Here is a 12,805-nt window from a genome sequence, read left to right on the forward strand (position 1 = left end):
TTAGAAAATATTAAATGATTAGGACAAAACATTCACAGTTCAAGGTCACAAGAAAATGATCTGGTGAGCAAATACAGATACACAATTAAAATGAATCTGGATGAATTAGTGAAGCAAAGAATAAATAGGTCAACCGTTAAACTCACACCACATATTCAAATAAAATTTAGTATAAAAATAAATCTGAAAAATGTTAAAACACTAAGAAAATCTTAACTAAATATTAGGCAAACTATTAGGACAAGAGGGCCATTACTAAATTGTTCACAATAACTTTAATCATTTGAGGCAAATAAAATCGAACAGAAAATCTGCACTATGGGAATAAACAAGTATTAAGTTGTTTCTCAACTACAAATTCTTTGACAGCTACTCACAAAGTGAGTTAGTACTCCTAACTACAGGTAAACATGACTAAACCAGAACTGCCAGCACTACACTGATTTTCAAGGTTTATAATTTTATATATTTAGTAATAACTAAAATGTTAACTTTATCACTGATTAGCTTTTCAAAATCATTCTATCTGCAAAATTTCCACGAAAGACAAACATCATAAAATTTAATTAAGATGTGAACAATATGAGATTCTGTGGATCTCTCTACCCCTCTCTCCCCCTAAGAAATAAAACTAGTGAAGGAAAAAAATGGAGTCATGTACATAGGAATGATGAGGTTCAACTTAATAGTGAAAATTCCTGAAGTTCATTAATTAGTAGATTTTAGCTGGTTTTAAAAGACCATTTACTTGGATCACATCAAATGATTGGATGTTGGAACATGAGATGATATTAATGCTTATACAGTCTTTTCAAGTACACAAACATGCTACCATAAGAAAACAATTTTCAAGAGTAGTCCCTTCCCTTATTAAGTCTTAGAAAATTTTATTTCCAGATATTTGATAACCTGAAAAGGCTAAGAACTTCAAGAGTTGAAATACAATAAAAAAATTAAACATGTACCATATATACTGAAACAAATCAGAAACTGTTCAGCCTAAGAATTGTTACTTAATTAAAAATTATTAAATTCAAGATAAACACAAAGATTCAAGTCAAACACCGCACCAGATCCATAGAATCTGACAACATACACCCATAAAGTTTGGCTTAATATTCACAAACCATGAAGAGAAAACAAATATATTCTTTGATGTTAGCAGCTCTAACTAGAATAGGCTTCAAAATATTTCCAGTGGCTCAAAATAATGTCTAGCCACAGCTCAAAATTCAGATCCAGGTAACATCTGAGTCTCAGAAATCTGTGCATTGTTTTTCCTGACCATTTAAAAAATCCACTTTTCATCTATATACACCCAGAATGAATTTTGGATCTTTTTTCATGGTGCAGTGAAAGCTCAATACACCTCCCTAAGAAAATTCTTGTCACACTGACATAAATTTATTTTTCACATTTTACTTGAAAAAAAATTAGCTGATTTTTACCAAAAATATGGTAAAAATAGAGGCAACTATAACTTAAAATTACACAGCTTCTTAATGTTTTATTCATAGCATTCTTTATACATCAGAAGCTTCACTGATATTTAATTTACTGCAGCATCCTGTGGGTGAAGCACAAAAATTACATTAATTATAAACAAAGAAACAAAGCACTTTTGACTTTTTAAAATTATATATATATATTTATATCCAGTTGACAAATTGCATCACAATTATTACTGTATAAAAAACTAAAAATCACCATGGAAGCTAAGGCCTAAGTTTTTATTCCAATTGTTCCCTTTTGTTTATATCTAAAAGATATTAGAAATTAAGATTCCAGTACCTCAAAAAAAAACAAAAAACAAAAAAACAACAAAAAATTAGATCTATATTATTTACATACAGTATGGAAAATAAAAGCTGCTTTTTGGCTAACTTAGATTGCTGTTACCTACAGTATTTACACATTGTAAATGCCAGGGAGAAAAAGCACTACTAACAAATACCATTTTAAGCAGAAAGACATTGTGTCTGGAATTTTGTTCTTAAATTAGCTGTATACGCTAATAAATGTCTGTTGAATAGAATTTGACTTCTATTTCATCTACTGAAAGTTTGAAACAGAGTATCAGTATGCTTCTTTATATTGCTAATCTAGATCCTCTTAAGTCTAATATTGTAATAACTATAAGCACTAAACCTGAAATGAAACAATGGCAACATGTATAGATGGAATTTTATTTCATATTGTAAAATATAATGCCTTGATATTTACCCATAATTATGAGACTATCTACTATTCTTTTAATCCTTTAAGAACTCTCATATATGATATATCCCTAAACAGTGAAACCTTTCAGCAACTTACCAGAAAAAAGTTTGTTATTTTATTCTTAGAATTATTTTTCTAATATTTAAAAACGTATTTAAACCCTTTGCAAAAACAAACACAATCAATTCAGTGTAACAGACTGAGCTTTAAACCATACTTTAATTTTCAATAACTGCAACCTACTGGTCAATTGAACCAAATGTAGACTATTTAAATGGCTAACTATGAAGTGTGTCAAATCAATGATAGAATGCATAAAAAAGTGGAGCTAAATTTTGGGGAAGGTACAAGGTGGTTAATGTGAAAATGGTAAATGCTAGTTTTAATAACAAAAATGGTACTAAATGCAGGTAAACATTAAATTAACACAGTATAAAAGAGAATAGCTTAAATAAACTGGGATTCACATATTACAATAGTAAAGTTATGACAGAATGAACTGAAGACATGAACAGTTCTGAAAATTCTCTTTTCAGCCTACTTCCAATAGAAATAGTCAGGCTTTTTTCCTGTACATAGTTTGATGCTTTGTCTATACCATATATAGTAGAAAAATAAATTCTTTAGCAACCTAGAAACAGTTTATAAAACTCTTAAAGTTTAATTTTCTTTGCCAGACATGCCAATGTTAAACTGACAGCTATAAATTAAAGCTATATAGACAATAGGTATAAGTAATATAGAACAAGTTAAGAATACTACATTTACCGGACTTTTTCTTTTAAAAATTACTGTACTTTCTTATTTCCTGTGTGCTTTGCAATAGGAATAATAGGGACTTTGTTTTCTTAGAAAAGATAACATGTAAGAGTATAACACAAATAAGATAATTTATAATATACATGTACTTCAACAGCAGCCTGGTTCATGTCAACATCTCGGTTTGGAAGTTTAAAATTGGAAGTACAATACCTAGAACAGAACAGTTGGGAAAGACGATATTTATTTTAGAAAAAAAATGGAGCAAATCAAACTCTTAGGAGCCTTGAATCTCAAAATCATCTATTTACTATAATACACATAACCTTAAAATTGCAGTATGAATGAAGATTACAACATTGACCAAAGAATTTTTTCTTTACTAAACAAAATATAAGCTAGCAATGAAAAACAAACCATATTTTTCCTTTCCAAAAAAAAAGTGGCATGGTTTGATAATGAAAGAATTTTGAATAAAGCCTAACAAAATTTACCTGTGCCACCTACTCTGAAATTTTTATCCATAATTTAGTGTTCTGGTTATGTCTTCACTAGTAAAATGTTTACCCCGAAAAGCAGCAGTCATTTATATATCAACTCTGGTACCAACATCAAAGGAAAATATTGGCTTAAAAATGGTACAAAAGCCATTCTGGACTTTAGTACAACACATCACAGAAAAGAATATGAATACAAGTTTATAATATACACACTCCAAAGAGTCTGTCAGTACCCAAAGTATTTTTATTGCTATATTAGCAATGGATTTTTGGGATATGTTTTTAAGGGCCACATAAAAATAGATTCAGAGAATAGATTAACTTGAAGTCCTAGATTAAAATGTTTGGTTTAAAGAAATTTTCTACAACAAATTTCATGTTTATGTATGAAAAGTTATATAACATTATATGAAAATGTCATGAAGTATTTTCTACACTATACTAAATGTATTCCCCAAGAGGGAAAAAATTAAAATATCTAAAATATATTAGATTAAGATTACAAGACCATCATTGATCTTTTGAACATGCATCTGTGTACAGAATTAACAGTATACAAAATGTTTTTTTCATTATGGACCATAAAAAAATGAGTTGGTGACAACTATCCTTTGCACAACATTATCAACTCACTTTAGCCACAAGCACGTCCTGGGTGTGTGTGTAAATGAAATAGGTTAATTTGCCCCTCATCAAATCATCCACAGGTTTTACTCAGAAATAAAGATGAAGGTGCAAAAATGTGAGCTAGGTTAAGTGTATTTTTTTTCTTTCAAACAACATCCCAAGCATGGCATAAGTAGCCTAAAATTATAAAATACTTAACTGGGCTTTTAGTTATCTACACTGACTGCTAGAATGTAAATTAAGTGGACCAAATTAGCACATCAAATAACAAAACCAGCCACAAAGCAGGCTGAAAAGCATTAAATGTTTCATATAGGTGAGTTTTTAAATCATTTAATTTCTATAGAAAAATTTTATTCACAATATAATGTGACAAAAATGCCACAGGAATGATATATTGATTGCAATAAGGTTACATGCAGCAGCAGCTTTGTATTTTTATAGCTATTTTTGTTTTATAAAAATTAAACCTCTCCAGTCATGCTTATCACATGGTCTTAGATTTATAATGTAAGTGAATAAGGAATACCATATAGTTCAAAGAGAAAATGTCATTTTGAATGTGAATTATCTGTATGAAACATGAAGTATACTACTGAACCCTGAAACATGCATGTCTAGATTTGCTTTTTGTCCAATTCCAGGCTGTTTGCAATCACTTTCTACTCATATAATACCAAGAGGATCCGTCTGTAATTGTGGTTGTATCAGCTGAGGTTGCAATGGTGGTGGTAACTGAAGTGGTACCATTGATTCCAACTGTCCTGGGTTTGAAGGTGGAGGAGGAGCCACAATGTTCGTGGTTTCTACAATTTCTCCATTGTAAAAGAAAAACTGACACTGCTGAATGAATGTTTCAACAACAGATTGATGAATCTTAGTGGTAGACAGAAACTCTCGATTTTCAAAATCAGGTCTCATCAAGGTTGGCCAAAAACAGATGGATAAGTTGTCTGCTGTCATTAGGTTGATTTTATTTTGCTGACTAACCCTGAAATTATGAAAGGAAAAAACACTTAGAAATCAAAACTCATTACATCTTTTTTGCGCATTCTACACTTAACTAGTCATCCCTTGGTATCTGTGGGGATTGGTTCCAGGATCCCCAAGGAAACCAAAAATCCAAGGATGCTCAAAGGCCTTATATAAAATGGTGTAGTATTTGCATATGACCAATGCAATCCTCCTGTGTATTTTAAATCATCTCTAGATTACTTATAATACCTAACACAAATGCTATGTAAAATACAGCATTAGCAACTGTATTTAAAAAATTTTTTTATTTTAATTTTCCCAAATATCTTTGGTCCATGGTTGATTGAATCAATGGATGTGGGATCCGTGGATACAGAGGGCCAAATGTACACTGTAAAACAGGAGATAGCAGTAAAAATCCATTTCTTCTGAGAGTGGAAGTTGCACCTGGGGTTTAAAAATTTATATATGGAAGTATATATAATTCGTATGAAAAAAACTTTCCCTTGTGACAAATTTTAGTAAGTTTCTGGTGACAAGAAATGATAATTGCATATCTAACTTCTTTGACTACTGTGAGAAATTAAAAGATAAACTATGGTATGCCATCTCTTTCTACCAAGCTTTAGAAAAATTACTTTATTGTAACCCAACTAGGAGTATTTTTAACCTTCAAAAAATTAGTTTCTAGTATACCATAAAACAATCTTTTTAATCTTTAAATATCTTGCACATTAACTTCATTTAAAAGACAACATTCAGCTCATAACACATTCTATCTTAAAGTTCTTATTTTTAACAATGATTTACAAATGGTCATACATTACCAACAGATTTGTATCCAGTCCTTTAAATATGTGAGAAATAACTTCTACCATCATCTTCAATAACAAATAAGGAGCAAATCTTGAACAACATCTCAGAATTATTAAATTGGGAGTTTATCCACCCCCCTCATTTCACACACAAAGAAATAATCCAGAAGTATGCAAGGTAAACAGGAACATAAATTTACAGATCAAAAAAATTTTAACTCCAAACTGAAGGAAAATCCCCAAACACAGAAGTTGCTCATCTGAAGTAAAATATACGGCCTGAAAACATGTGTTCTGTGGTAAAAAGTCATGACTATTTGTTAAAAGAGACTAAATTAGAATATTCAGAATAAAATAAACCTTTTATTAAAAAACGTTAAGTAGCTACCAGGGCCAGTTTCGTGTTTCTGTGTAGTAGACAAGTGCTAATCTCTGGAAATACCTACAAAGTTGAAGGACATGAGCATGGGCATCAGGCCTAACTGAAGAATCAAAAAACACAAAGGAGGCCGGGCGCAGTGGCTCATGCCTGTAATCCTAGCACTCTGGGAGGCCGAGGCAGGCAGATTGTTTGAGCTCAGGAGTTCAAGGGCAGCCTGAGGAAGAGCAAGACCCCGTCTCTACTAAAAATAGAAAGAAATGATTTGGACAGCTAAAAATCTATATAGAAAAAAATTAGCCGGGCATGGTGGCGCATGCCTGTAGTCCCAGCTACTCAAGAGGCTAAGGCAGAAGGATTGCTTGAGCCCAGGAGTTTGAGGTTGCTGTGAGCTAGGCTGATGCCACGGCACTCACTCTAGCCCGGGCAACAGAGCAAGACTCTGTCTCAAAAAAAAAAAAAAAAAAGCACACAAAGGAAAAAGGTACTCACTCAATCAGTTAGAGATGAGGATGGCCAAGGAACACTTCCTGGAAGAGGTAATGTTTAAGTCAAAGGTGATGGGCATAGGAAGAATGGTGGAATGCAAGGCGAATTCAGTTAAAATAGTGGTTCTTTAGTGTGTATCTGGAACCCCCTGAAGGGCCTGTTAAAACACTGATTAGATTGCTGGGCAGTACCTTTTGGTTAACTGTTATTAGTTTAATATAGTAGAGCTTACTTGGTGTGCAGGGAAAAAGGAAAAGGAAATGCAGCTGAAGAAGTTAGAGCCAGACCACTTAGTGTTAAACAGTTTGGATTTGATCCTAAGGAAATAGGATGCTATTTAATCAGCAGTGATCTTTACAGAGAGATCTTTTAGAATGATCATTTTGGCATCAGGATCAAGGGAGGATTAGATGGGGAGTTGGCAGAGAAAGAGCTCAATTACAACAAAACTAGAGGTCCCTGAATGAGAAATAATAAAGTCTGAATTAAAGCAGTGGCAGAGGAAAGAAAATTTGAAAAATAATGAGGAGAAAAAACTGATTTGATACTCTCTGGATATGGAGAGTAAAAGCAAATATAACCAAAGAATAACTACATATATTAATTTTTGCAACTGTTGCAATTCATCAATCATCCATTATACATTTGTTTTTCTCCTATACTAGAATGTAAGCTCCATGCAATGGGTGTCTATTTGGTTCACTGCCGGGTCCCTAGCACTTAGAATACCTGGCATACAGAGAGGGCCTTATCCAATTATAGTCGAGTATTCCTTTTAAAATTTAAGTCTGAGTATATTATTCCTCTGTTCCACTCTCCAGTGGATTCCCATACCACTCAGAGTAACAGAGTATAAATCATGCAATGTTTCTTCCATTAAGGAAGTACCCCCTCCATCCTTCGCAAAAAAGAATGTTACCTGAACTCAATAGTGTGCTTAGCAATATGTGATTTATATTCTGAAGCAACTACCTTATGTTGTCAGTAAGACATTTTGAAGACTAAGGTTAGTCAATAGATCACTCTTAATAATACTGTCCCATGAGATATGGCACTGTCCCCCTCTTTCCTTTCTGATCTTTCCTCTCCTTTTTTTTTCTTTTCATTAGCTATTTATCAACAAGCAAAACTTTGTGACTTTATCTCTGATTATGTCCATCCTTTACTCTGTTCCAATCACATAGGTCTCTTTGCTATTTCTCAATGCATCAAATATGCTTTTGGCTGTGATATTTGTTAAAACATCAGAGCCAAATAGTTCTGGAATGCAGTAAGTATTTAAAGTAATTTTGATGGTGGGCCAGCACTGATTCTTTGAACATGTTCTGCCCTCTTCCCCCTTTTCCCTACTATCTTTAATGAAGTCCAATTCTTCCTTCAGCCAGACAATAATATGTTCACAAACTATCCCTATACTCTATATTGGATAAGGTTTCCTATAGTACCTCGTGCAAATCTGTTATCACAGTACCAACCACTTGTATGGTATTGTACTTTTCAAAAAACGAAGCTGCACTAACATACTACCATATTATGTATGCTGCTACTTTAGACTTGAGGGAAGGGTTGTAAGAAATGTTAATATAATTTTATATTGTATTTATAGCAACAATAACACTTTAAACCCTGGTTAGTATCTCTTTTAAGACATATAGACTGAAAAGCACTTGGTTTGGGCCTTGATTTTATTAGTTAAGAAACCAAACTATAGTTCATTAAAATGCCAGTGGAAAGGATTATGAAGAATAGACTTTTGAAAAAATTAATGCAAATACTAATAATTCCATTTAGTCCTCAGAACAACTTTGTGAGGTGTATTATTCTCATTTTTATAGTTGAGAATATCAAGATTTAGCAAGGATGAGTAATTTGCCCCAAGGTCAAGAACCAGCAATATTTCAAACCAAAGCCTGTTTGATTCCACACGTGGAGCTTTTAATCATTAATACTGCTTTTCACTTAATAAATGGTGTCGGGAAGAGTATCTTTTTAGAAAAAAGCATCAACTTGAAGCTTAACATACTTAAGGTATTAAAACAAGGATTAGTGCCTGAATTTGAGGTAACAGGATAGACAGTAATACAACATTTCTGATAAAATTTCACTGTGTGGATATCCAAACAAAATAAACAAGATACAAACCACCGCTAAAGTGATAGAAGAAACAAATCAAACCTCTTTAAGACTTGCAGTCTAGTCATAAAATGTGTCACTTATTAATTAGAAAATATAAGTCAGAGAACCAAAATTGAACCATACGTTTGAGTCCCTTTTTCTATCTTATAATTATCTAATTTATAAAGTTTACATGCTTAAAATGTGTATTTTCTTTGCAAAAAAACCCCAACAAAATAAAAGTACCTGTTTAGATGTGTTATCACATATCTGAATACATCATAGTTTACAGGATGAAATTTCTTAACAATTTCTTTCAAGGCATGAAGACGTTCTGTTTTATCTGGGATTTCTGTAAAATTAAAATGGTGAAGAATCAGTGTGAAAGTCACACATTTAAAATTATCTGATGTTTCCTGCTATGTTTACTACAAGATATTTAAGAATGTATTTGAAGCTCATTAGGATAGGTAAACAAATTTTAAAAAAATGTTCTAAAGAACCTGCTAAATTATCTAAATTAAGAAATCACTTCAACTAACATTACGTATTTCTGTAACATCATTTATTACTATAGACTTTTTACAAGTAAACCTAATTATCGAAGATCAAAGTGACTCAGCACTAGTAAAATGGGAAATGGTACATCAGCAATTTACTTATGCAATTTATATAATCAGATATTCATTTAGAATTAACTACTTATAAATCTGTTAGGCTCTTAATATTCATGCTACAGAGAGTAAATATTTCAGGCTTTGTGGGTACAACTACTCAATCCTGTGTTGTAACACAAAAGCAGTAATAGGTATGCAACAAATGAGTATGGCTATATTCTAATAAAACTTTTGAAATTTGAATTTTATACAATTTTAATGTATCAGAAATTTTCTTTTCCTTTTGATGTAAACAGTATTCTCAGCTCAAAAACTGGTGACAGGCTGAACATGGCCCTTGGGCCACAGGTTTATCCCCACTATAATTACTTGTAACGTACTTTGCTTATCAAAAATTCTCCTTTATAGGCAGTGTATTTAACATAGTTACTCCCCAAATCTATGCAATTATGAAACAGGATAACTGAAATGTGGGTCCTGTGATAAATGGTATGTAAGAGTACTTTCCTGTTCTTCCTCTTTCATTTCTAAGCCCAATGTGCACACCATACCATTATGGTAGTATAGCCAAGTACTAACAAATTCTCATTTGTTACATATTACTTCTAAATCAGTCCTCAAAAATTTCCTAAGTAGGGATGTTCTGACGCTACTGTTTAAGGTCAAAAAATCAGAAAATCTAAGCTATCAATTCAACCATTCTCTCAGTTTACATATGGGAGTATGTATAAGGCAACAATACCTTGTAACAATATATTGAAATGTTTTTAATTTAAAAAACTGAGAACTTTAACATAATTAAAACTATAATGAAGTAGTCTTGCTTAAAAAAAACCTGAAGATTTATGACCAAAAAGAAATATTAGGGAGAAATATTTAAAATATACATTAATTTTTGCCATTGAAAAACAATGTGAATGAAGAACTAGGTTAACTGATGGTCAAATAGACCTTAGGTCTCATTTTCCAAGTAAATGAGTATCTGTTTCCTGGAAACATGTGGATTAATGATTCTGAAGTAGGAATAAATATTAAGCACCCATGTTCTTGTCTTACTTTTTCCAAAAAATGACTGACAACATGAGGTCTGCTATGGATTGAAAGTGTCCCCCAAAGTTCAGGGGTTGAAAACTTAATCCCCAAGGCAACAATGTTGAGAGGTGGGACCTTTAAGAGATGATGGATTAATGCTGTTATTGTAGGAGTGGGTTAGTTATTGCAGAAGTGGGTTCCTGATAAAATGATGAGTTTAGCTCAACTTCCTGTCTCCTGCAAGTTCTCTTGCCCTTCCTTCCAACTTCTGGCATGGGATGACTTAGCAAGAAGGCCCTTGCCAGATGCCGGGCCCTCGACCTTGGGCTTCCCAGCCTCAGAACTGTAAGAAACACATTACTTTATAATTTATTTAAAATTACCCAGCCTGTGGTCTTCTGTTATAGCAACACAAAACGGGTATAAAACAAGGCCAAAGTAAATTTCTTTGACTTAAAAAACCAAATGGACATGGGTGCACACCACCCATAAGTTAATATTTTACTGAAGTACATTATACATAATTCATTTGAAGGGTTTACTTAATTTTCTTAAAATACTTCCGAGTTTGAATTAAAAACACAAACCTCAAACATCTAGTATAATGATCTTCAAAGTTTTAGGAGTATTTCAGTCACCTGGAGGCTAGGTAAAATTGAATATTCTTGAAGGCCGTCTCCAAAGATTTTGATTTTATTTAGAGGAAAATAGCTTTAAGAAAGAGTTTTAGGAAGTTGAATTTTTATTAGCTACTTATTCTAGTGAATGACAAATTTTAATACTCAGCAATCAATAGTCAAAAACTGCCATTATTATCCCTCTCATAAAAAAAAGGTTTATACTTACTTGCTGCTTCCAGTAGCTCTGGATGAAGAGAATATGGAATTAAGGGATCTGGCAAATCTGCAAAGAAAGCTTTAAGAGCTCCAGCTACAGCATTTACTGTTACTTCCATTGACACTAGATTGATATTATGATCTACAAGACAAAAGTAAAATTTTAATTTATATAAGAAAAGTCTAAATATAAATTCAAGTCTTCTCACTGGCCACTTTTCTTTATAGGTTAACAAACTACATAGATATGGGAAAACACAACCAAGCAAGAAGCATTTTATGTTACAATTAAAAATGCTGTTAGATTTATTAGTATATTTCAGAACTTTACTAATACCCTCTTTTAAATTTATTTCATTGGCATAAACCATTTAAAAGAGGCCTCAAGAGCCAAGCACGATGGTATGTGCCTGTAGCCCCAGCTACTCAGGAGACTGAGGTGAGAGGATTACTTTAGTCAAAGAGTTTGAGTCCAGCCTGGGCAAAAGAGGGAGATTAAGATTAGTCTCTAAAAAAAATTTATTTTAAATAAAAATAAGCCATAAGGAAATAGAAAGATAAAAGAGAGGAATTACGCATATAGGTTGAGTATCCCAAATCCCAAAACCTGAAATCTGAAATGCTCCAAAATCTTAAACTTTTGAGTGCTGACGTGACGTTCAAAGGACACGCTCATTGAAGCATTTCCCATCTGGGATGCTTAACTGGGTAAGTATAATGCAAACATTCTCAAATAGAAAAAAACCCCAAACTCCGAAATCCAAAACACTTCTGGTCCCCAGGAATTTCAGATAAGGGATACTCAACCTGCATAAATTCTAATTTGAACCTTTTATAACTTTATTGTTAAAATTTTTATATAAAATGGCTTAGTTATCAATGAAGTTCCAATTTAAAAACAAGAATGAACATACTAAGGGGATAGACATCCTAAAGTTAATGTGATATTAACAAGTCACTTAATTGTAAAAATATAGAACAGCAAAAAGAAAAAAACACCCTCATCACCTAGAGAGAATCACTGTTTATACTTTAGCATGTTTTCTTTCAGCCCTTGTCTGCTCATTTAAAAAAAAAAAAAAAACAAAGCCAAATCACCTATACATTTTATATTGGATCTCACTTTAAGGAATTATTTGAGGTTATCAAAATTTCACAATCAACTTTTAAGAACATTTTGTTTTTGCCAGGTGACATTTACTTATAATGTAATTTCAAACTTGCAGAAAAGTTGCAAGAATGGTATGAAGAATTCACATATATCCTTAACCCAGAATCACCAACTGTTAAACATTTTGCCCTACATAAACAATTTTAACAGCTGTATAATATTCCCCTAAGATTGAACAGGTTTATTTCATTTAAAAACATCATAAAAATATTACAAAGATGCTATGAGAAACACTTTGCATGTATTAAAGCTTATTTCCTTGGGCTACCT

At 32.3% G+C, this 12,805-nt stretch overlaps 1 protein-coding gene across 4 annotated transcripts in view; it reads right to left on the reverse strand.

Moving 5' to 3' along the window:
* Positions 1 to 1,481: 1,481 nt before the first annotated feature.
* The window catches only part of ARHGAP5 (Rho GTPase activating protein 5), a 68,859-nt gene continuing 57,535 nt past the window's right edge, over positions 1,482 to 12,805 (reverse strand). For all 4 annotated transcript variants that reach the window (XM_045569038.1, XM_045569047.1, XM_045569021.1 and 1 more), the window contains exons 5-7: positions 11,375 to 11,506; positions 9,126 to 9,231; positions 1,482 to 5,097 (exon numbers count right to left, since the gene is read on the reverse strand). In XM_045569038.1, coding sequence (XP_045424994.1) covers positions 4,773 to 5,097; positions 9,126 to 9,231; positions 11,375 to 11,506 — 563 coding nt within the window. In that variant the 3' untranslated portion in view covers positions 1,482 to 4,772. The remainder of the gene's footprint in view (positions 5,098 to 9,125; positions 9,232 to 11,374; positions 11,507 to 12,805) is intronic.

This window comes from Lemur catta, chromosome 1 (genome assembly GCF_020740605.2).
Source record: "Lemur catta isolate mLemCat1 chromosome 1, mLemCat1.pri, whole genome shotgun sequence".
NCBI classification, from domain to species: domain Eukaryota; kingdom Metazoa; phylum Chordata; class Mammalia; order Primates; family Lemuridae; genus Lemur; species Lemur catta.